At 37.5% G+C, this 24,110-nt stretch overlaps 1 protein-coding gene across 5 annotated transcripts in view; it reads left to right on the top strand.

Annotated features, from left to right (window-relative positions):
* The window catches only part of RPTOR (regulatory associated protein of MTOR complex 1), a 420,799-nt gene that overhangs the window by 325,774 nt on the left and 70,915 nt on the right, over positions 1-24,110 (top strand). For all 5 annotated transcript variants that reach the window (XM_060688771.2, XM_060688770.2, XM_087887079.1 and 2 more), the window contains 4 exons: positions 10,903-11,021; positions 17,685-17,788; positions 18,988-19,171; positions 19,976-20,086. In XM_060688771.2, coding sequence (XP_060544754.2) covers positions 10,903-11,021; positions 17,685-17,788; positions 18,988-19,171; positions 19,976-20,086 — 518 coding nt within the window. The remainder of the gene's footprint in view (positions 1-10,902; positions 11,022-17,684; positions 17,789-18,987; positions 19,172-19,975; positions 20,087-24,110) is intronic.

Genomic DNA, 24,110 nt, shown 5'->3' with positions numbered 1-24,110 from the left:
TTCCCGCAGCGTTCAGTCTCTCAGTAAGCCAGGCATCTGAGAGAAATGGCACCGCAGCTGCTCTAACTTGTACGTGCGTACCATTCAGCCAGGCCCCTTTCAGCTGAAGGGGTTGAAAAATGCAAGCCACTTGAAGTGTCCTGATTGCGACTGTTAAATTGAATAAAGGGCCATGCATAGCTGAATGTAAACTTAAAAGCTCCCAGCAAAGAAGGGCTATTTACTTCTCCTGTTCTTGTTAAAGGGAATCATTTTGCAACACTCTGTACTTTAAGGCCCATTTAACCAATTTTGAATTGGCCCAGCTAATTACAGAGCCGTCATTTTTATAGAGATTTTATTAAACGTTACAATTAAAATGGTGGGAGCTAATACAAACTTCAAAAAGAATAAAAGGAAAACATGCAGGAAAAAGGGAAAAAAACTAGAAAAGAAAGAAAAAATAAAAATAAAGTAAAGAAAAAGAAATATCTAACTATGGGTATAGCAATTTTAAAAAAAACATTTAGACTTACACACTGCTCCATAGTGCTTTACAGCACTCTCCGGGTAGTTTACAATGTCAGCATATTTCCCCCAATAATCTGGGTCCTCATTTTACCCATCTCAGAAGGATGGAAGTCTGAGTCATCCTTGAGTCCTGTCAAGATCGAACTCCTGGCAGGGCAGAGTTAGCCTGCAATACTGCATTCTAACCACTGTGTCACCACGGCTCCTATACCAAAGGATATAATTGAGTAACTAAATACTAAAATGATTACTAACATTAGTAATATAAAGAAAAATGTGGGGATTCTTCAGATATCAATAGATGGGAATCATTAAACCTTAACCTGTGGAGAAAGGTGATCAATGTCAACATGAATATTATTCTCAGATTAATTCATATTCTGAGAGGAATTCCAGTTTATATGCTTGGAAAATATTTTCAAAAAAAAAAATCTTTGTTTACAAAATTCCTATGGGTTGTTCAATTCTGAAAATATCTTTACAGAAAATGTAATTACCAATTAATGAGAGAGGCTTTGATTTTCTGAATTTGGAGCTATATATTTAATAGAATTGATATAAATACAGAATCAATATTCCTTAAGTGGATGGGTAACCAAATTATTACCTCCATTCTGATTTGGGCCAATTAATAGAGTATCCTATTATTTTACTAAAGGCACCTTTTGTATAAATACTGGGATAATAATACAAAGTTTAAAAATAAACAAAAGAATGTCATCTGCAAGTTAAACAAATTTATGTTCAACTGAGTTGTTTATTACTCCATAGATCTCCCTGTGGTGTCTAGCACAAGGGTTCCATGCAGCATGGATGGAAGAAATATCCTTGCCTTGTTCTTCTAAACAGTGGAAAGGCAGGAGAAAATATGCCATTAATTTTCACTTTAGGTGTAGGTGACCCATATAATAACTTAATCCATTTTATGAATTCCAAAAGAAATCTAGAAGACCTCCAAGGTCCCTTCCAACTCTGAAGGGACCAACTATTCTATTCTATTCTATTCTATTCTATTCTATTCTATTCTATTCTATTCTATTCTATTCTATTCTATTCTATTCTAATACAGCCTTTTGTCAAAGGCTTTTTCAGCCTTTTTCAGCATCCAATGATAAAATTGCAAATAGATCTTTATTTTTATTCATGTCTATTAGATCTACAACTAACCTAATGTTATTAGCTGCCTGCCTAATTTTTATAAACCCTGCTTGATCATTCTTAACAACAAACAATATCACTTGCTACAATCCATTTGCTAACACTGCTGTTAAAATCTTTGCAACAATGTTAATCAACAAGACAGGATGATAATTAGAACACTGAGTATTATCTTACTTGCTTTTGGTACAACTGTCATACCGGTAGAAACCTAGTTAAATGTCAGTGATAAAATTCTGTTATCAAATATTTCTTCATATACTTGACAAAATTTTGGTACCAAAAGATCTATGATTGTTTTATACTACCTAACAGGGAACTCATCTCGGCCTGGTATTTTAACACTTGTTATTTTTAAAATTATTTGTTTAATCTCTACCACAGATACTAGAGCAAATAGATGTTGATGTTGTGTATCATCTAAATATGCTAAATTAATTTTAAAAGTCCTCTGTATCTTCTTTCAATATATTCTTTGGTTTACTGTATAATTCTGAATAAAATTTTAAAAATTGATAATTTATGTCAATTGAAGTTTTATACATTTAATCTCTTTTGATAATTGTAGTAGCTCATCACTTTCTCTTAAAGTACAACAAATGACCTCTTCTTCACATATCTGATTTGTTAACTATAAATAAATGTTTAAAGCCTCATTGTTCATCAAAAGTCCATTAAGGGTTACCAGCAATAACAACATATTTATTTTAACCTTGATCAGATAAACCAACTTTATATTTCTTCCTTTTACTATCAACAAGCTTGTTCTTTAATCCTTTCAAATAATGTCCTAGAAAATGTCCTAGAAAAATGATTTCTTTTCATTTTTAATTTGTTTCTTTTCACAAAGCCTTCAAAACTGTAATAAATCTCTTTTGTAAATCTAATATAGGTAACTTATCCAAATCACTCCTTTGGTTTGTTATTTGTATACCCCTTTCAATTATTAAGATATCAGCCAGTTTATATGTATATCCAATATATTATCTTTGTTCATATCATTCATTTAGTTTGTCATTTTAAATCCATTATCATATCATTCTTTATCTTATCGATAAAACATGTTCCTCTTCCCTAACATCTTTCAAGCGACAGTTTATCTGTAATAGCAGAAATTCTTAAAATTAATTTCAAAGTCCATTGTTCACATATATTCTTCAATATGTCAATTTTACAGTATTTTTCTCCATTCTAAAATCAGTGAGTCAAATTTAAGTGTTCTTCTCCTTTAATTGTAAGCTTTAGTCCTTTCTGTTCCCCTTAGTTTCTAACTTTCAAATTCCCATCCTATCATTTTTTAAAAAAAGAATTTAGAACAACAGAATTCTTATAATTAATTTCAAAATCTTATTTCAAATCTCAATCTCTCTCTCTCTCTCTCTCTCTCTCTCTCTCTCTCTCTCTCTCTCTCTCTCTCTCTCTCTCTCTCTCTATATATATATATATATATATATATATATGTTTTTCTTTCTTTTTTGTAGGCTTTATGTGTATTTCTCTTTAGCCAGGTTCTACCTACATAAACCAAGATATTATGCAGCCCTAGTTCAGTGAAATCACAATTCACTAGTTTCTGGGCTTTTTTTTTTTTTCCTTCTGGCAGCCAGCAGACCCTTTGCTTCCCATTGGGAGACTAAGATAGATCTATTTTGGCCTTATAAGGCCTCATCAGTTAGCCACACCCTCATCTCATGTATCCTCCCTGTAAAGGTACAATATTTGGTTTTCTTTCTTTTTCGTAGGTTTTATGTGTATTTCTCTTTAGCCAGGTTCTACCTACGTAAACCAAGATATTATGCAGCCCTAGTTCAGTGAAATCACAATTCACTAGTTTCTGGACTTTTTTTTTCTTCTGGCAGCCAGTAGAAGGGTCTGCTGGCTGCCAGAAGGAAAAAAAAAAAAAAGCCCAGAAACTAGTGAATTGCGATTTCACTGAACTAGGGCTGCATAATATCTTGGTTTACGTAGGTAGAACCTGGCTAAAGATAGATAGATAGATTATATATACATATACATATACATATACATATACATATACATATACATATACATATACATATACATACATACATACATACATACATACATATATACATACATCCTTGTCATTACAAAGATTCCAATAGCTAAAAAGCAGTTAAAAAGTAATTTAGAAAGTGATTAAGAAATGAGACTCAAGAAACCTTATGTCCATATAGGCTGCATTATGGTGGTAAGCTTGACTGAAATCCCTAGACTAATATGTCAACCACAAAAATTTCAGTTTCTGCATCTACCCCCAAGGGACACCTGTCTAAAGTATAAATGGGCGATTTCACAATCTCTGTTTTTTCCAGAGAGATTTTATTGCCCAGAATTCACCGTCTGGCTTCTGATCCTGCTGCAATACTATCCTTGTTTCTTTAAGGATGTCTAGTTTATCATGAACCCTCACTGGAAGTCCCACAGAGCTGTCATTTCAGATGCACTTTTAGTGCATATGCTTCTGCCATGTGCTTTGTCTCTGCATCCCTTTTTATCATTACAATCCCTAATGCAAAAATAGAGCTTTTCCCCCCTCCTGCTGTTAGTAGTTCTTTTCATCAGTGCACCGACTCAGTCAGTTCAAACTTGACAAGCAGCTAATTTGGATGCATCACTCAAGGGGCTGTGAGCCATTTTTTTTTTCAATGAAAATAATATATAAGGAAGAGGGAGAGCAATGAATCTAAAAATTCATAGAAATTCCTTCTGTTCTCTTCAGCTGATGAGTGAAAGAGAAATTTCAGTGGTGATTTTTTTTTTAAGGATCAGATTCATTAAAGTCTTGTGCAGGTATTTTTCTTTCTTCATTCTTTATTCCTCAGCCCTGAGAGAAACACGTTCACATTAACACAAAATATTGCAATATTGAAAGATTCTTTTCCTTTCCTGCTGGTCTTTCATTAACTTTCAAAGGAATCTCAAATACCTGAGATTTCCTAGCTGTGGTTATATAACTTCCTGCAAGGAAATAAAAGTAGAAGAGGCAATATGCTGATCAGGGAAAAAGGAACTGTGGAGAATGCTCTTCCAATGGCACAAGCTGCCTGATGCCTTGACAGCTGCCATCCTCTTGGCTTTCATCACTTTGCCTGTTTGTTTGTGTCTTCCCGAGTGCATATACCAAAAGCAAAGCTTTTTCAGTGACTCCAAGTCTGACACACACAAAAGACCTTCATAGATTGTGCCAAGTAGGAAAGAAGCATGAGATGCCAGCCACAATCTAAGATCTCATAAAATAACAAATGTACTCAAAAGCCCACTTTGATGTTTATTCTAATTCAAGAAATGGCACACGAATCATGTGAGGTTACTCATTCCCCTTGCCCAGGTAGAAAAGCTCATTTGACATTTCTCTGTCGTGTTTTCACAATAATTTAAAATGTTTTACCAAGATAAGTGGGCACCCACAGTATATTGTGTTGTCTGATTATATGGATTCCGTTCTCACATTACACAGATGAGAAACCACTGATTTCCACAGAATACCATCCTTATTTCATGAATGAGAAATCCCAATTCACAACTTTTCTGCCTAAAAAAATGAATTATGTGAAATATCATACCCAGTAATACTTTTACAAATCTGGACATCAAAATTAGTCACTTAGTAATTATCCACAATTGTTTCAGCTTTGAATAAAATGCCTGTTTTCTCACTATTGGTACTACTGTGGACATCTGCATGTCCATACAATATGCCAGATCACCAGAATTCCATTGTTTAGGCCAGTGGCCACATAAATGTGTTAAATAAATAAATTGAATGAGCAATCTTTGATGAAGAGAAGCCAAAAATAAGTTTTTTGCAGGGGAGGGAAGGATAATTCTGGGACAGCGAAAATTAAAAATATTCACTATCTAAACATTTGAACAATTATTTATCAAAAAAAAAATAGCATAATATTTAATGCCCCCAATTCCACTCACCATACCAAGTCATATATCATGGTTACAAATTGCCTGTTGATCCAGTGGCTCTGTTACTGTTAAATCATATTGTAAATGGCCACTGTAATAAGATTTCCTTTCTGACTATTTACAATTTATCTTTCCCCAGGTACTTAAATATTTGTAGTTTAGGATTACATTTAATGTATCAGACACAATAGACTATAATTCACTAAAGTTTATAGCATAGTAAGTGTGTTAGTTTTCAAGATATCGCTAGATTTTAATTTCATTTACTGCGGGATTACTACAAGTTTCCCCCTGGGATTGTTAATAATGTGGCTTAGTGATAAGATCAAAATAAGAAAGTATAATTAGATTGCCTTAGTCTAAATCCATTACCTGACTACATTTGGTCAGTGCATATTCCAGATCTGGGAAAAGTTACACAAATAATTGTACGCCTGTAAAAAAAAGTTAGTTATGAGGAAAGGTGATAAATTTATTTATTATTGCTTAGGAAAAAAGAGAAAAGAAAAGCCTAGAATCATTTAAAATAAACATGTAAAAATGAGAAATAAACAAAAAATATAGGGGGAAATATTACCGATTTTAAAAAAAAAATGTTATTAGATTAAGGAGAAGTGAAGAAATATACCGTATTTTCCGGCGTATAAGACGACTTTTTAACCCAGGAAAATCATCTCAAAAATCGGGGGTCGTCTTATACGCCGGGTATCCGAATCTGAGTTGCTGGCGCTGACCGATGACACTTTGGGAGCGCCGGCAACATTGAGGGGAAGCTGTACTCCGAATTAGTTCCAACCTACAGGAGATGCCAGGCAGTGCGCGGCCCACGAGAAAGGAACGCGTCCCCACTCTACCCCGGAATTCGGGTCACCTTCCTTCCTTTCCCAGCAGTCCACGGTGAAAGCGGCGCCGCGGTCAACCTGGGCCAGCGCCTTGCACACCTGGCTCTGCGTCTCCATTATGAGAAGCTCCATGCGACTTTGCATGTCTCCGCCCCAGTCGCGCAGCTCTCGCAATCCGCTCACCGGAGGAGCCATGAAGTGCTCGCACCGCCTTGCCAGATCTTCCTCGTCCTCCTTTTCCCATGGCTTTCCTGTTGTAATTGCTGCTGCTGCTGCGGCGCCAAGCCAGGAAAGTACGTTGCGCATTCCCACCCTTCGCCTGCGAGCCCGGGCACTGATCCGGATGGCTGCAGAAGGAACTGGGCACCGGCGCAGCGCACTTTCCTGGCTTGGCGCCGATGGTGGGGCAATCGGCGCCGATCGCTGTCACCCACCATCGCCCAAGGGTGGGAGTGCGCAGCGATCGGCTGCCGGGCGGTTCTTCCCGTTGGGGCGATGGTGGGTGGCAGCGATCGGCCGACCGCCCCACCATCGCCCCAACGGGAAGAACCGCCTGGCAGTTGATCGCTGCGCACTCCCACCCTTGGCCGGTTCCTCCTGCAGCCGTCCGGATCGGCGCCAAGCCAGGGAAGTGCGCTGCGCACTCCCACCCTTCGCCTGCGAGCCCGGGCACTGATCCGGATGGCTGCAGAAGGAACTGGGCACCGGCGCAGCGCACTTTCCTGGCTTGGCGCCGATCCGGACGGCTGCAGAAGGAACCGGCCAGGGGTGGGAGTGCGCAGCGATCAACTGCCGGGCGGTTCTTCCCGTTGGGGCGATGGTGGGTGACAGCGATCGGCGCCGATCGCCCCACCATCGCCCCAACGGGAAGAACCGCCCGGCAGTCGATCGCTGCGCACTCCCACCCTTGGCCGGTTCCTTCTGCAGCCATCCGGATCAGCGCCCGGGCTCGCAGGCGAAGGGTGGGAATGCGCAGCGCACTTTCCTGGCTTGGCGCCGCAGCAGCAGCAGCAATTACAACAGGAAAGCCGTGGGAAAAGGAGGACGAGGAAGATCTGGCAAGGCGGTGCGAGCACTTCATGGCTCCTCCGGTGAGCGGATTGCGAGAGCTGCGCAACTGGGGCGGAGACATGCAAAGTCGCATGGAGCTTCTCATAATGGAGACGCAGAGCCAGGTGTGCAAGGCGCTGGCCCAGGTCAACCGCTGCACCGCTTTCACCGTGGACCTCCTTGGAATCGCCTTGGAATGCTGGAACCAGCTGGTTGCTGCGCGGAGCTTCCCCCAGGCATCCAGGGGGATATTACCGACGCTCTGACTTCCCCAGACCGGTGGAGCTCGCCATCAGTGGGGGTCAGCTGGGGAAGTCGGAGCGTCGGTAATACCCCCCTAGATGCCTGGGAGAAGCTCTGCTCAGCAGCCAGCTGGTTCCAGCATTCAGCAGCATGCAGCCTTGACTAGATTGGCACAGCTTTCTGTCAATGTCATCAGTCAGTGCCAGCAACTCAGATTCATGAAGTGTGCGGATCTCGACAAGGCTGCATGGGTGAAGGAAAAAAACCTGGTACAAAATAGCCCTCTTGCCTCTACACGTAGCGTAGCCCATTACCTTTCTCTACAGTACAGCAACAATACATACAGTACAGCAACAGTACATACAGTATAGTATACAAATATAACAGTCAAGACCCCATCATGGCTCCACCAGCAAGAAGAAAGAAATATGAAGCCGGTTTTAAACTTAAAGTTGTAAACTTTGCCATGGAACATAATAACTGTGTGCTGCAAGACAATATGGAGTAACAGAAAAGATGGTTCGGGACTGGAAAGCAAATGTAAAAGCATTAAAGAGTATGCCAAGGGGTAAGTGTGCATTAAGAAGAGGCACCCCACATTGGCCAGAACTCGAAAAACATGTAGCAGACATGGTGAATGAGCATCGCCAAAACGGTTATGTAGTGACACGAAATAAAATACGTTTGTTTGCACTTCAGTGGGCCAAATCTAACCCAGATCACAGCAACAGATTTAAGGCCACTGTATCCTGGTGTACTAGATTCTTGGAAAGGCATAATTTGGTTCTGAGGCAAAAGACAAAAATTGCACAAAAATTACCTGCAGATCTTGATGCCAAAGTAAATAGTTTCCACCGATACGTAATAAAACAGCGCAAGAAACATGGCTATGCGTTAAGTAGTATCGGAAATATGGATGAAACTCCAATGAATTTTGATATGATTGGAAATAAAACTGTCCATCCAAAAGGTGAAAAAACAATTTTAATTAAAACAACAGGACATGAGAAGTCCAGTTTTACAGTGGTACTAGCATGCACAGCTGATGGCTCCAAACTGAGACCAATGATTATTTTTAAAAGAAAAACAATGCCGAAACTAAAGTTCCCTGTTGGTTGTTTTGTACATGTGAATGAAAAAGGCTGGATGGATGAAGAAGGGGTAAAGCTATGGCTTGATAATATATGGAGCAGGCGACCAGGTGGACTTATTCAAAAACGTAGTCTACTGGTGTGGGATATGTTCAGGGCTCATTTAACTCCCAGCACCAAGCAAAGGCTTGCAAGAATAAACACAGATGCGGCAGTTATTCCTGCAGGATTGACATCGTTGGTACAGCCACTGGATGTGTGCCTAAACAAGCCATTTAAAGATCGCATTCGAGAACAGTGGAATGAGTGGATGGTTAGCGGTGAAAAGTCATTCACAAAAGGAGGAAACATGCGTGCTCCACAGTTGGATGTTTTGTGCAAGTTTGTCATAAAAGCTTGGAATGATATTGATGCAGAAACAGTAATCAAGTCTTTCAAGAAGTGTGGCATATCAAATTCATTAGATGGTATGGAGGACGACTACTTGTGGCAAGATGATGAGGAAGCCGAAGCTGAGACCACACCATCTGATACAGAATTAGATCCATATGATGACTGCCTTACAAATGTATCACAAGATGTCCTTGATGTACTTATGATATCAGATGACGAACAGGAGGATTTTGAAGGCTTTTAAAGGGAAACTGTCACACCAGCAAAACCTGTAAAAATAGCTTGCAGTTATGATGGGCGTTACTGACTCGCCAGGGACTTGCCCGGCACTGGCTCTCTATTGTTTGTTATCTTCCTCCTATCATAATCAGTTCCAGTTTGGTTGACAGCTTAGAAAACAAACAGCATGGCAGCTCCCATGTGTTTATTGTCTTATCCTTCCTTTCAGCTTTAGAGTGAATTAGGAAAAGTTTAATCCAATTGCACTGTTTTATGTTGACATGTTTGATGACAAACAGCCTTATGTTTATAAGTGACAGTTTTCCTGCTAAGTACCTGCGTGTCATAAGCATTTGAATTAAAATTACCATATTGAAATCAAATCTGATGTTTTTTAATTTTTATTTGGTGTGCGTTGGAAGAGGGGTCGTCTTATACGGCGAGTATAGCCCAAACCCTATATTTTAACAGGAAAAGTAGGGGGTCGTCTTATACGCCCAGTCGTCTTATACACCGGAAAATACGGTAAGTAGAATGTCACTTTGAAAAAATGCTTAAGAAGGAAACATAATCTTTTTGTTTATATGTTGTATAAATGTTTGTTGTGTATATGTTATGTTATGTTTTTTTTAATATTTATACTCAAAATAAAAATTTATTTAAAAAAAAATAAACATGTAAAGAAGGTGGATAGAAAATGTTTCTCCTCTGTTAAAAGCAGAACTTCAAATTATCAAATGAATTTGAATGCTGGCAAATTACCTCTTCATATGGAATGCATAGTTAAATTAAAAAACATATTATCACAAGCAATGGCTTCATGGGGGAATAAAGAGGCTTTAAGTTTGAATTAGGCAAATTCATATAGGATAAGAACTTTGTTGGCTGCTATTGAGGATCATCATATTTAGGGCTTGTTTGCATGATTATCTTGGGATAAGAAAGAATAACTCTATTTCTGATCTTATTTAGATGCCCTAAAGTATAATCTAATCTGTTATTTTTCCAACAGAGGGACACATCAAAAGTAAAAAAAATATTGAAGTGGCTTTCTCAGATTTGAGCTTCAATAATTTATACCCATCTTCAAATTCTTGATTTTCTGTGCAAACAATACTGTGGTTAACCTCTAATGGCAGTCCTAGATTTCACCATTCTGTTGAACAAGCTGTACTAATCTGGTCTGCATATATTGCAATAATATCATTGCAGAAAGTCACCCTAAATCAAAAACAAAACAAGGTTTATCATATACTTGTGTGACTACTATAGGCCTACCTTCGTGAGTTAAGCACTTACCTCAGCTATATACATGTAACAAAGCACTTATTTTTGTTTATTTACCATTAAGTCTGATATATTATCAACATCCTGGGATCATCATATAAAATGACAATTTGGTGACTGACATTCACTCAGACGTATTTTCTTGCTTTATTCCTATTTGTTTCCAGGGGTGTCTTTCAATAGTATTTATACCCAAATTTGGAGAGTCCTCTTACACTTGGCTGCTGATCCATACCCTGATGTTTCAGACCTGGCTATGAAAGTGCTGAACAGCATTGCTTACAAGGTAAATTTGGGTGGAGTGGAGAATTATGCTTTTGGACAGCATTTTGAGATAATTTTATCAGATAATGAATTTGTCTTATAATCTGTGATAGGAGATTTTCAATAAATTTGTTCGGTTAACTGTCAGTTTGCATTTATACAGGTAATCCCTTGATTTACAACCCTCTTTTTAATGACTGTTGAAAGTTACAACGGCATTGGAAAAGAAACTGTGATTTATGGCCTGTTCTCACACTTATAAGCATCCCCACAGTCATGTGTTCAAACTTTAGGTGCTTGGCAATTGCAGCATCCTGGGTTCTGAGATTGTCATTTGCAACCTTTCTAAGGAGCTTCCGACAAGCAAGTCAATGGGGGAAACCATATTTACTTAACAACCACATGATTCACTTAACAACTGTAGTGATTCACTTAACAACCATGGCAAAAAAAATTCATAAAATGGGGAATTACTCACTTAACAATTGCTAGGCTTAGCAGTATAAATTTTGGGCTCAGTTGTGGTCATGAATTGAGGACTATCTGAATCCTGTTTTCAACATAGAGTCATGGGCTAAATAATTGCACTTAAACTGAAAAAGAAGTTTTATTCTCTTCAAAAAGTTAGCAATCTAAATTGGCTAGAGGGCACCAGGGGAGAAAGAAAAATAATAGAATTATACAATAATATCCATATTATAATATGTTTAAAATACGTTTTGGTTTTATATCCTCCTTCTGTTCCTCGGGGCTGTTTCCTTCCCCCAAACCAGGGGTGAAATCCAGCAGGTTCTGACAGGTTCTGGAGAACCAGTAACAGACATTTTGAGCAGTTCAGAGAACCGGCAAATACCACCTCTGGTTGGCCCCAGAGTGGGGTGGGAATGGAGATTTTGCAATATCCTTCCCCCAGGAGTGGGGAGGGAATGGGGATTTTTCAGGATACTTCCCCTGGAGTTGGGTGGGAATGGAGATTTTGCAGTATCCTTCCCCTGCCATGCCCACTAAGCCACACCACTCCCACCAAGCCACGCCCACAGAACCGGTAGTAAAAAAATTTGGATTTCACCACTGCCCCAAATACACAGAGTAAGTAACTATCCACCCTAGATCACCCCACTAACCTTATAATCCTTGCAGATCATTAAAAATGTTTGATGGGAATCATGCACCAGATAAGATTGAGAGACCATATTCCTGAAGGAAACTAGCTTTTAAGCCCTATATTTATGCTTTCATTGGTACCTTATTTTTCTGGAACCCAACGTTTTTAGCTAAATAAATAACCTTGCTCCCTCTTTTCATAAGGACAGTTCATAGAAGTTATATAGGCACTTAAATAGTGATGCTGTATGCCTGTCAAATGTTTGACAGCTCAAGATTTGGTGGCCTTGAAATTGGCAGACTGATGCAGGAGAGAGTAACCACAAAATCTGAGATTTGGCGAATAGCAGTAGAATAAGCTACTTTATGGCCAAGTATTTCAACAGCCTCTAATTATTCAGTTGCTACTCACTTTCTCTGTTTCCTTTTCTTTGGGCTTTTATATCATTATGTTGGATAAATAAATTGTGAAGTTTTACATGTGGCATACTTATTCAGAGAGTCTTTTACCCTGCTGATAATTGATGTTTTCTGCCAGCATAAGAATTTCTGGACCATATCCAGAATGCATTGTGGATTTTCCTAGCTTTATAAAGAAGATAATAGAAAAAATGGTACAGTATAGCTTAGCTGAAAGGGTGAAACTGTAGAAAGCTAAGCATTTGATGAATATCTGAATGTTATCCTATATAAAAAAAGTATTTGAACAACTGTGTCCCATAAATTAATGTTGAAGAAATATGGAAGTCACAATTGCTGTGTGATGGTTATTAGCACCACTGAGCAAACAAGCCATCAGTCTGTTTTAGCAAAGGGGTTTTTTTTGGAAAGGATTTATTTTGTTATTCACCCTAAGTGAATTTTAGAAGAATGACTGAGTTGTGTTTCTAAAATGTAAAAAATGGGGAAACACTCATAATATTTTAGAGCTTTTATATAAGATTTCAAGTATGTGATCATCAATGTTTTGTGTAATTTGGGGTTTCTTGTAAGTGTTTCTTCATTTTGTAATTGGCAGCAGACTATCATAAAATATCTGAAAATTATGTGAAAATATACTACCATCTTCTGCTTAGGTGTTATTAGACTGTTTCTCTGAACTGTCATTGTTGTGTGCATAACTGAAGTGCTAAATTGACAGTGGATTTAATATTTAAACCCAGGTTTGTAGAGAAGAAACCGAAAAGAATATAATAAAGAAAGAAAATGTATAAAAATGTGACTTCCAGCCTTCATTACAAGTATAAACAAATTTAGTAACTTACTCTCTCTTAAAAGTTACATTTATCTCTTCATCTATATCCTATCTCTTATGTATAAACAAAACCATAAAACATCAACTTTTTAGTCTTGGTGTCAATAGAAAATGTAGTCAGAGGTAACAACATATCTTATTTTAACCATGAACAAATAAATCAACTTCAGATTCCTTCCTTTTCCTTCCAACAGCCCTAATCTTTAGTTCAGTGTCATAGGATGTGATCTCTTTTCATTTTTTCTTTGTCCCATTGCACAGAGTTCTTCAAGGCTTTAACAAGCTTCTTTAGTAAATCAAACAGAAAAAAAAATCCAGGTCACTCTCTTGGTTTGTCATTTTTATTTCCTTTTAAATGTTAAAGTCTCCACCAGTTTGTTTTCTAGATCTAGTGAAACATCCTTTTCTAAATCATTATCTTGGTCTGTCAGCTGTGAATTCTGTTTTGATACCATCTCTATTTTTCTGCTTTTGTTGTTTCTTCAATAACATCTTTTCTTCAGTAACATCTTTCGTTTATCCATAGAAATAGACATCATTACTGGCACTGTTGATATTGTGGCTACTATTTTCTGATTCCATTCTTCAAAAGTCAATCAATCAGAATAGGGCTGGAAGGGACCTTGGAGGTTTTCTAGGCCAACCTCCTGCTCAAGCAAGAGACCCTATACCACCGATGAGCCACGGTGGCACTGTAGTATTGCAGACTACTTCTGCTGATCAATGGCTGCCAGCAGCTTGGCAGATCGAATCTCACCAGGCTCAAGGTTGACTCAGCCTTCCATCCTTCCGAGGTTGGTAAAATGAGGACCCAGATTGTTGGGGGTAATATGCTGACTTTATAAACCACCTAGAGAAGGCTGTAAAACACTGTGAAGTGGTATATAAGTCTAAGTGCTATTGCTATTGCTATTGCTATTTCAGATAGGTAGTTGTCCAGTCTTTTCTTAAAAACCTGCAGTGACAAAGCACCTACAACTTCTGAAGGCAAGCTGTTCCACTGGTGAATTGTCCTCACTGATATGAAGTTTCTCCTTAATTCCACGTTGCTTCTCTTCTTGATTAGTTTCCATCCATTGTTTCTTGTCTTGCCTTCTGGTGGTTTGGAAAATAAATTGACCCCCTCTTCTTTGTGGCAGCCGCTCAAACTCTGGAATACTGCTATCATGTCACCCCTAGACTGGCCATACCCAATTCCTGTAACCGTTCTTCATATATTTTTGTCTCCAGGCTCTTAATCATCTTAGTTGCTCTTCTTTGCACTTTTTCCAAAGTCTCAACATCATTTTTTTGTAATGTAGTAACCAAAACTGGATACAGTATTCCAGGTGTGGTCATACTAAGGATTTATAAAGTGGTACTAATACTTCATATGATTTTGATTCTATGCCTCTGTTTATACAATCAAGGATTGTATTAGCTTTTTTGGCTGCTGCCACACACTGCTGGCTCACATTTAAGTGATCATTCACTAGGACTCCAAGGACCCTCTCATAGTTACTATTTTTGAGCCAGGGAGAGTGATCTCTTACCCTATCCTTATCTGAACATCAAAAAACCAATATACTCATTGGTCCTTTTGTCACAGTCATCAACTTCATGTTTTGTGTATGAAAAGCTGAATGCACTTAGAGACACATACACCCCTACATACATCCCTACATATCAAAGATATGTTGATGGATGGATGGACAGAGAGATAGAATATACATTAATATAGTATGTATATTATAATACTGGTTGAGAAAACTCAAAGTGTAAAGGAACAAAGCTGGTAATGGGTAGTTTTATTAAAATCAGAATAAATCTTTGTGTTTCTAGCACAAGGTACCTATTAGTGAGATCTAGTTACACTCACAGAGAATTCAGTGAGAGCCAAGAGATCTAGTTGCATCCAGTTTTAAAAGCAAAATATTTTATTCATTCGGGTTCATTATATAGATTACATAGAAGTATTGTATTTGTAGCTGCTATTTCAAAGTTTATATTATAAATGTAGCTTATTTTAACTTCTTGTTGCATATGTATAGCCTTTAGCATATTTTGATTTAATATTGTCTTTTAGCCCAAACTTTTTATCTTTATGTACTTTTCTTAACTATCCTGACATTAGTTTTGGATATTCTCTTGTGCTGGTTAATAGCCGCAACAAGGTTAAGTAAGTACATAGAAGAAGGTTGCAGTATTACAAATTATATCCTTAATGGAGCCAGATAGTAGAAAGCTGCCAGAGAGAAATTTCTATCATGCTGGAATGCAGATGTTTGTCAGAAAGTATCAGGAAACTAACCCTTCATTTTTCTTTCCCTTCATGAATATACATGAGCTGGGAATTAACCCCTTTTTGTCTCAATGATAATGGTTGGTGGTAATCCAACCGCTATCACCATTTCAAGGATTTGAGGGAAACTAAATGCATCAGCTTCAAGCTAGTATATTTTCCTCCCTTATAAATCTATTCTTGCTGCATGTTAAGGGATCATGGGACGGTATAGATTCAGATGACCAAGAACCCACCTAGAATGCCTACTTTGTGTCAGAGCCATAATTAGAGATTGGTTGGCAGAACAAGAACTGATGGGGTTACTGTCAATGGGGAGTTTAAAGAGATAAATTTCCTTTTCTCATTGATTTTACAAATGTAGATTTGCTAAATTTATCCATCTGCTAGATTGTGGTCTACATAAATTAATATAGCTACAGTCTTTCACAACTCAAAGGGAGTAGAGGAAGTAGCTAACTCTAGTATAATTTGTAGTTATTTAAAAATGAGCTGACATTCCAAGCTGCTTAAAACAATTAGCTGGGGAAGAAACTTTTTTTTCCCCAGCCCATAGAAGATAATCAAATTATATTACGTTTTATGATTGAATGTATGGTCTTAACGAAAGAAAGCTGATTAAGAAAAAAAATGTAATAAATAAACCTAGAACTTGTTTCCAAGCAATTCCACAATTGGCTTTTCAGAAGACAAATTCAGTTTGACCTCCAGATATAACTTATGCAAGCTGTAGCTTTTCTTACTACTTTAGTTAAAGCTAGTACTGTATTACTGCAAATTCAATAATTATTCATCCTCTCAAGGCCATAGCATACTTAGAGTGGGGGGAGAGGCAGCTCTTTCTTTCTTTCTTTCTTTCTTGATGGCATAGTACTTTTTAAAAAATAATAATAATAAGTGCTCTGTTCCATAAATGCTGGGTGTCTTCAGCAGCAGTTGGTGTAAAGAGCAAATGCAGATACTCTTGGAACATTGTCCTGTTTATGCTATTTATTTCTGCAGGTTCCCAAATGTCCTGTTGATTACTTTTTACACCTTTTTTAATACAACTGCTGAGATCTTAATAGCCATCAACAGTCTCTTTTGATTTGATGGATTCCTATAAGTGAAGGTTTCTCCTGCATTAGAAACTTCACAGCTGTACGCCTTCTCTTTCTATTCCTTCTCCCTTTGTCCAGAATTTCAAGAAATGGCAAATGAGATTTATCCTTATATCTTTGGGGAACTGTAGGAAGTGTTGTATTTATTTTGTTGCTCCATTTTATTTATTGCATCAGAAGCTAATGTAACACACCAACTGAGCATCTCAAGAGAAGTTCAAGTAAAGGACCCTGGTTTTGAATCATAAAATAATGTTTCGCCCCGAGCACGCTGGGAATGTTTGATCGTATGGGCCTTGACAGATTATTCTATTGTTAAAGCATTATTTACTCTACTTCATCTGTTTGTGAATTATTCCTCCTTCTGGAAAAAGTTGATACGGAAGAAAAGTTCTTGGGTTTAGAGCAACAGGGTCAGGTTTTGACATTTTTGTCATACTTTATTAAGTTTGGTCTTAAAGTGATTTCAATCTTACCTTAAAAATTGTCTCAAGGTTTTACTGCAAATATTAATTCTTTTAAAGACCCCGTAATCCCTTGCGGGGTGGAGTCTCGGGCAATTGAATGGAGTTGATGAAGTGTTTACTGGCCAGATGCCCTTCCTGTCACCAATGCGGATATTGTTTTAGCAGATATATTCTCATTGTGCCCAGAGAGAGAAATATCTGCCTCTACCTAGGATCATACTCACAGCCTCCTGATTGTGAGGCAAGAGCTCCACCTCTAGGCCGTCACACCGCTCATGGTATAGAGGCTAATGAATTTAGCATATTAAAGATGGGTAGGTGTATGAGCTAGATTCTTCTTTGATGGGCATGCAGTAGTATAACAATACTACTGTAGCTCTGGAGAGTGACTCTACTTCCCTTTATTTCCAAATGTGAAAACCATACCAAGTAGAGGTTGGCATCTGTTTCTCTCACTTGTTAATTTTTTGTTTCCTAGGCAACTGTAAATGCCCGCCCCCAGCGCATCCTTGACACATCCTCTGTCACGCATTCTGCCCCAGCCAGTCCTACTAACAAAGGCATGCACATACATCAAGTAGGGTAAGTTGCCTATATGTTTGATCTTGTGCCATATCCTAATTAAAAAGGTGTGTGTTGTACAGATACTATTCTTTGTGCAACTTATTTGAAACCACTTGTCTATTTACGAGATTTTTTTTTCTGTGAGAGCCTTTAAGCATACCTTTTCTTTTCCTATCTAATGTCCCTCTAATGTAGCATTTGCAATGAAGACTGCAACACCTCAAGTGTCCTTCTGAATTAACTCTGATTCATTCCCCATTAGTACTAAAGCTTTTAGTCAAAGGAAGCATAAACAACACTGCTCATGACTCAGTTTAAGAGTCAGGATGGAAAGAAATTGATCTTTGTGCCAGAAAGATCTTTATCATATAATATAAAAACAGTGACAGATACATTGGGAGCCACTTGTATTATGCACTGAACTTTCAGGCTTTATAGAATACATTTCCCCCCCAGAAGATAGATTCATTCCTGTGCTGGGGAAAAAATTAAGAGACTTTGTTGCTCTAAACATCATACTGAGATCTAGAAAAACACCTATTTGGATATATTTTTCCTCCTACAATTTTATTGGGGCAAAGAGCAATGAGAGGGGAGGGCAAAGGCTAGGGGAGGGAGTATAGCTTAAAAATACTACCTAGAAACATTACCTAGAAAAAAATAAGGTTAATATGGTACTAGGCTAGAAACCAGGAAACAGTGAGTTCTAGTTCCACAAAACCTAGGCACAAAACTGACTTGGTGTCACTCTCTCTCAGCCGTAGAAAGCAACCAGTAGCAATTCACTTCTGAAATCTTGCCAAGAAAATTCTAGGAACTAGTCTAGGGAATTGCCTGGAGACAAAAACTGGCTCAAAGGTGCCCAGACACAAATACAAACACACCAGTGATGGGTTGCTACTGGTTTGCCCCGGTTCAGGCGAACGGTAGCAGTGGCGGGAGGCTCCACCCACCCGCCCAGATGTCATCAAATATGCTCTGCACACGCACAGAAGTGGTGTGCGCGCGCGAGCGAACCGGTAGCAAAGGTAAGTGAAATCCACCACTGAAACACATCCACATCCACAAGAATAAACAAAGTGGCAAGTAGAGGAAAGGGTTTGAGCAGAAGTTGCTAAAGAAAAATCAACTATACTACAGATTAAGTTTTTGCCTTAGGAAAAATTATTAATGCAATCCTCATATTTTTACTCTTTATTTTCATTTTCCATTATTAGAGGGTCACCACCAACTGCCAGTACCAGCAGCTCTAGTTTGACCAATGATGTGACAAAGCAACCTGTCAGTCGGGACATTTCATCCGTAAGACCTGCAAATGTTGGCAACATGGGAGTGCAGTACACTCCCCACTCCCACCAGTTTCCCAGGACAAGGAAAATGTTTGACAAAGGCCCAGATCAGGTGAGAAGGTCATCCTTGCAGAAATTTTTTCAACATGCACCTGAGTAGTATTTCTATTCCTCAGTTAGGGTTTTGTTCCCCCTGTTTTATTTCTTCCTGCATTTTTCATTAATCTATCTATTAGTTTTAGATTTCTGTAAACTTACACTAATGTTTTATAACCAAGACCTTTTTCACATGCAATAATTTTACCATGAACTGTTGAAAAGTGTGAATTGGTGTTATTGGAGTCTTCCTATATTATGCAGCATAAAGAGAAGCACCTTAAATTTTTACAATTAACATGTTGACCATCAAAGTGATTTTTTTTCTTTATTCTTTTCATTCAAGGAATAGGGGAATTCTGAATTTCTCAATTGGCACTGATAGTTGCACGTATAACAAATTCAAATAACAGTATGGAAGGCATTGTGTTTATGGAGATTCTCAATCATCCAGGTCAAGGTTGTTCCAAAGGTGTTTTTTTCCAAAAGGCAACTGGACTTTCTTGGGGTTTTTTTCTTTGAAAACGTTTCACTTCTCATCCAAGAAGCTTCTTCAGTTCCAGAGAAGTTTCTTGCACGAGAAGCTAAATATTTTCAAAGAAAAAAACAGTTGGAAAAAGGCAAAAATTTTGCCTTTTGGAAAAATCATCTTTGGGATGATATGAAAGTCACAAATTCTATCTGAAACCATATCTGGCAATCATTGTTTATCATGAACAGTATTTTTATTAGTATGGCAACTAATGATACATTGAATTTCTCTGAGAAAGAGGGCATGTAGATTCTGTAACTAAAGCACATATATTTTTCTCCTTAATAGATAACTGATGATACTGATGATACTGTGGGTCCCAAAAATTTCATGTCAGCAGCAATGCAGACAGGGTTTTGTGATTGGAGTGCTAAGTATTTTGCCCAGCCGGTAATGAAGGTACAGTCAAATTTTCTTTTTATGAATTTTTTCTAAAAAAGTAAAACCATACAAATGCGCAATCCATAAAAAAACCCAATTTGCAAACAAATACACATTTACACCCACACACACAATTATTTATAGAGCACCCATTTTTGAGAGAGCCCAAGATTGTTTATAATGCAATGAAAACAAATCAAAGTAACCAATTTAAGGCAGCTCAAGCATGATCAACACCTAGATAACCAGCTGAATAAAAAGGTGTTTATAGCCTCCTTGAAGACCTGGGAGTTGGGAACATTCCTTCTCTTGGAGAGTAGGATGTTTCAAAGGGTATGGACAGCCACTGGGAAGCCACATTGTTGGATCCTCACCTCTTCACCTCCTCTGTCATTGGAACCTTCCACCTTCCTTTCTTCAGAGACAGCAAGCTAAAGATCAACCAAATCTGGGCAGGGTAGACGGTCTTGATGTTTAGGGACTAAGCCATTTGGACTTTAAAGATGGCAACCATCATTCTGTATAGGACTTGGAAGCAAACCAATTAGTAATGCAGTAACCTCAGTGTAGGTTTTATATTATTCAGTCTGCTCATTCTGGTTAACAGACAGTTGCAATATTTGAACCAAGAGAAGCATCTGAAGAAATATTTCAGCGGAGATTAAGTTTAGGGTTAGGGTTAGGGTTCTTTGAAGTCCATGCTAAAAATGAGCATTATAAAAATCAAGTTCAAATTTTATAGATAGTGCTATTTTTTTCTTCATATTGCTGTTACCATTTTGGCTTGGAACCATTTTTCAGAAAAATATTTAGGTGGGCAAGTCTCTTTTAAAATTTGATGTGATCAGGTAATCCAAATTTTTATGGTTAATGGTAGTTTTTGGTTCATAAGAGAGTCATAAGAGGATTTTTTCATGAAAATCTTTAGAGGGGTATTGCAGTAATCTTAGAATTTTACTTTCTTGAAGCCTCTGGTAAAATCTAATATGAGAGTCTCAGGTTGAATTTCAATGGATACTGATGACCTTTGCTTCATATTAGACTTATAATTTTGATTTTATTTGATGTTAGGGATAATATTTAACAAAAACTAATAAAGTTTATCGAAGAATAAATACTGTTAGGATTTAGTCAGTCAGTGCTTAGGAAAACTATGGGTACTAAGAATTTAGAGAGTAAAGAACAATTAAAAGAGGTAGCAAAAGTACTGTTTTTTCATGCAAATAAAAAAATGAATGAAAAGAAAGTCATAAATGCTGTGAGAGGGCTGAAAAATAGTAAAGTTGCAGGTGTAGAGATAAAAATGTCAAAATATGGAAATGCTTTGCTTATGGGGTATCTGTGCAACTTGTTTAAGTGTAAAGACTACCTGATGATTGCAAGAATGCTGTTATTTCTCCCCTGTACAATAGGGTGACATATATTTGGAAAGGTGCATGACAGAATTCTGATTGGAAAGATGAGAGAAGTGACAATGAGCAAAATAGGGGAAGCGCAATGCAGCTTTATGCTGGGCAGAGGGTGTAAGGAACAGATTTCTGCTCTTTAGCAAGTCATTGAAAAATTTATGTGTTTGGGAAAGTGAATAGGCTTGAATTATGGAACGTTTTGCATGAGTATGGAGTTGAAGATGGTTGCTGAATGCAATAAGAGTGATATACGATGGAAGTGAAACATGCATGATAATAAATGGAATGCTTGGTGAATGATTCAGCATTGAACAGGGAATAAGTCAAGAATGTAAGGTATCTACTTAATTGTTTAATGTTTGTAGGGGTAAATATATGGAGTGCTTGATGTATGCTTGCAGACATGTCTTGGTTAGGGACATAAATGCATATATACTTTTATATGCAAATGATCCTGTGTTCTTGGCTGAGAATTCAAATAGTGTGCAGCAAATGTTAGATAGATTATATGAGGCATAAAGGAGCATAGAAATGAAAATGAAGGCATCAAAGACCCTGTTGAGTTTGACAGGAAAAATTAAGTGAACATTTGCAAGTTATATGTAAATGACAAAAAATAGGGGAAGTAGGCGAATTTGTGTGCCTTTGTGGACTATTTAATAAATGTGAGAAAAAATAGCTTGATACATTTTAGGGCACGCATATACTATCACAGATATAATGGGTACTATGTAGTCTGTTATATGAAATGGATACTTAAAAGAAGCAAAAGTGATTATGTGTAAAAGCATGCTTTTGTCCACTATGGAATTATATGAGAAGAAACACAAATATAAATTGATTACAATGGGAATGGCATAATTAAGAAGTTTATGTGGTACAACCATGACAGTTGAGAACAAGAATGGGAGATCATTAAAGAGAGATCCAATCTAAAACTAAGGAGAAATTTCCTGACAGTGAGAGCAACTAATCAGTGAAATGATTGTCTTCTGGAAGTTGTGGGTGCTGCTCCATCATTGGAGGTTTTCAAGATAAGACTAGACAGCCCTTTGTCCAGAATGGTATAGAATCTCCTGCCATGGGCAGGGGGTTGGACTAGAAGACCTCCAAGGTTCCTTCCAACCCTATCATTCTATGTTCTATAAATGTAAGGCTAAATGCCAAAATAAGTAACCACTACAAACTAACTATACAATGAGATAGTCTTTCATATAAAAAGAATTCGGTAAGGATTGAATTACAAAATAATATATAAAGAAATAGTGGGAAGAACAAGGGAAAGGAGAAACTCATGATTGGATGGGGCTTATGAGATCCTGCAATGTTTAAATAAACATAGTATAGACTATGGTCTATAGCAAGATGGTTTACCAACATAGAAAAGAATGGGGAATTCTAGAGTATGGTGTTGAGTCAACAATGTTTTTATTTTTATAATGTTTTAAGCCAAATAATATTTTTAAATCTCAAATCCTTAAAAAGTTTCCTTACTTACCTTACTGCCTTATTTCTTCTTCTGTATAATGTATAATATTGCATACCTCAGAATATATATATTCTGTCTGATAAAGCCTAGAAACTAGTGAATGAGATTTCACTGAACTATGGCTGTAGAAACATTTGATTTACGTAGGAAAAACCTGGCTGAGAGAAAAATACACATAAAGACCTACGAAAAGAGAATAAAATAAATATTTGACCATTACAGGGAGGAGTCATGAGATGAGGGTGTGGCTAACTGAAGAAGACAAACTAGTCAGAAATAGATCTATCTTAGTCTCCCTTAAGTCTCACAACAGACAGCAAAATGCTGCTTTGATGTCTGGTAAAGCCTAGAAACTAGTGAATGAGATTTCACTGAACTATGACTGTAGAAACATCTTGATTTATGTAGGAAAAACCTGGCTGAGAGAAAAATACACATAAAGACCTACAAAAAGAGAATAAAATAAATATTTGACCGTTACAGGGAGGAGTCATGAGATGAGGGTGTGGCTAACTGAAGAAGACAAACTAGTCAGAAATAGATCTATCTTAGTCTCCCTTAAGTCTCACAACAGACAGCAAAATGCTGCTTTGATGTCTGATAAAGCCTAGAAACTAGAGAGAGAGATTTCCGGGTGTAAGCCCTGTAAAGAAAATGTTCATTTATATGTAGAAAGCAAATGCCACTTCTAGCTAATTCAAACTTACTGTATAAATCTTGTGTTTTGATATTATAACTTCTGTAGGGATGTTTAGAAATAATTTTGTATTACCTCTACTGTTTCAATATCCAGAAAGAATGGAGAAGTATTATGGGAACATCCTTTTCCCAAATATGAAAGTATCGTTCATATGGTAGCTAAATTTTGCATTGCCAAAGAAACAGGGCAACAGTTGATGCAGGTGTGAACATTGCTGTTTCTCCTTTTCAGTTAGGATTTTGTGTAATTTGTTGACTGAAACAACGTAAGTTTTTTTACTATACATAGGCAAACAAAATTTACTGCAAAGCATATTCATCAGAGAGGCGCAACAAAACCATGCTCTGGGATGTAAATGTACCTATATAATAACCTTGTTTACCGTAATTACGTCTTTTAAAAAATATACGGTGAATTACTTCTGCAGATGGAAGCTGTAGTTGA

This window comes from Pantherophis guttatus, chromosome 2 (genome assembly GCF_059756535.1).
Source record: "Pantherophis guttatus breed Tessera chromosome 2, ASM5975653v1, whole genome shotgun sequence".
NCBI lineage: Eukaryota > Metazoa > Chordata > Lepidosauria > Squamata > Colubridae > Pantherophis > Pantherophis guttatus.
This window is presented reverse-complemented; position numbering and strand designations above follow the sequence as displayed.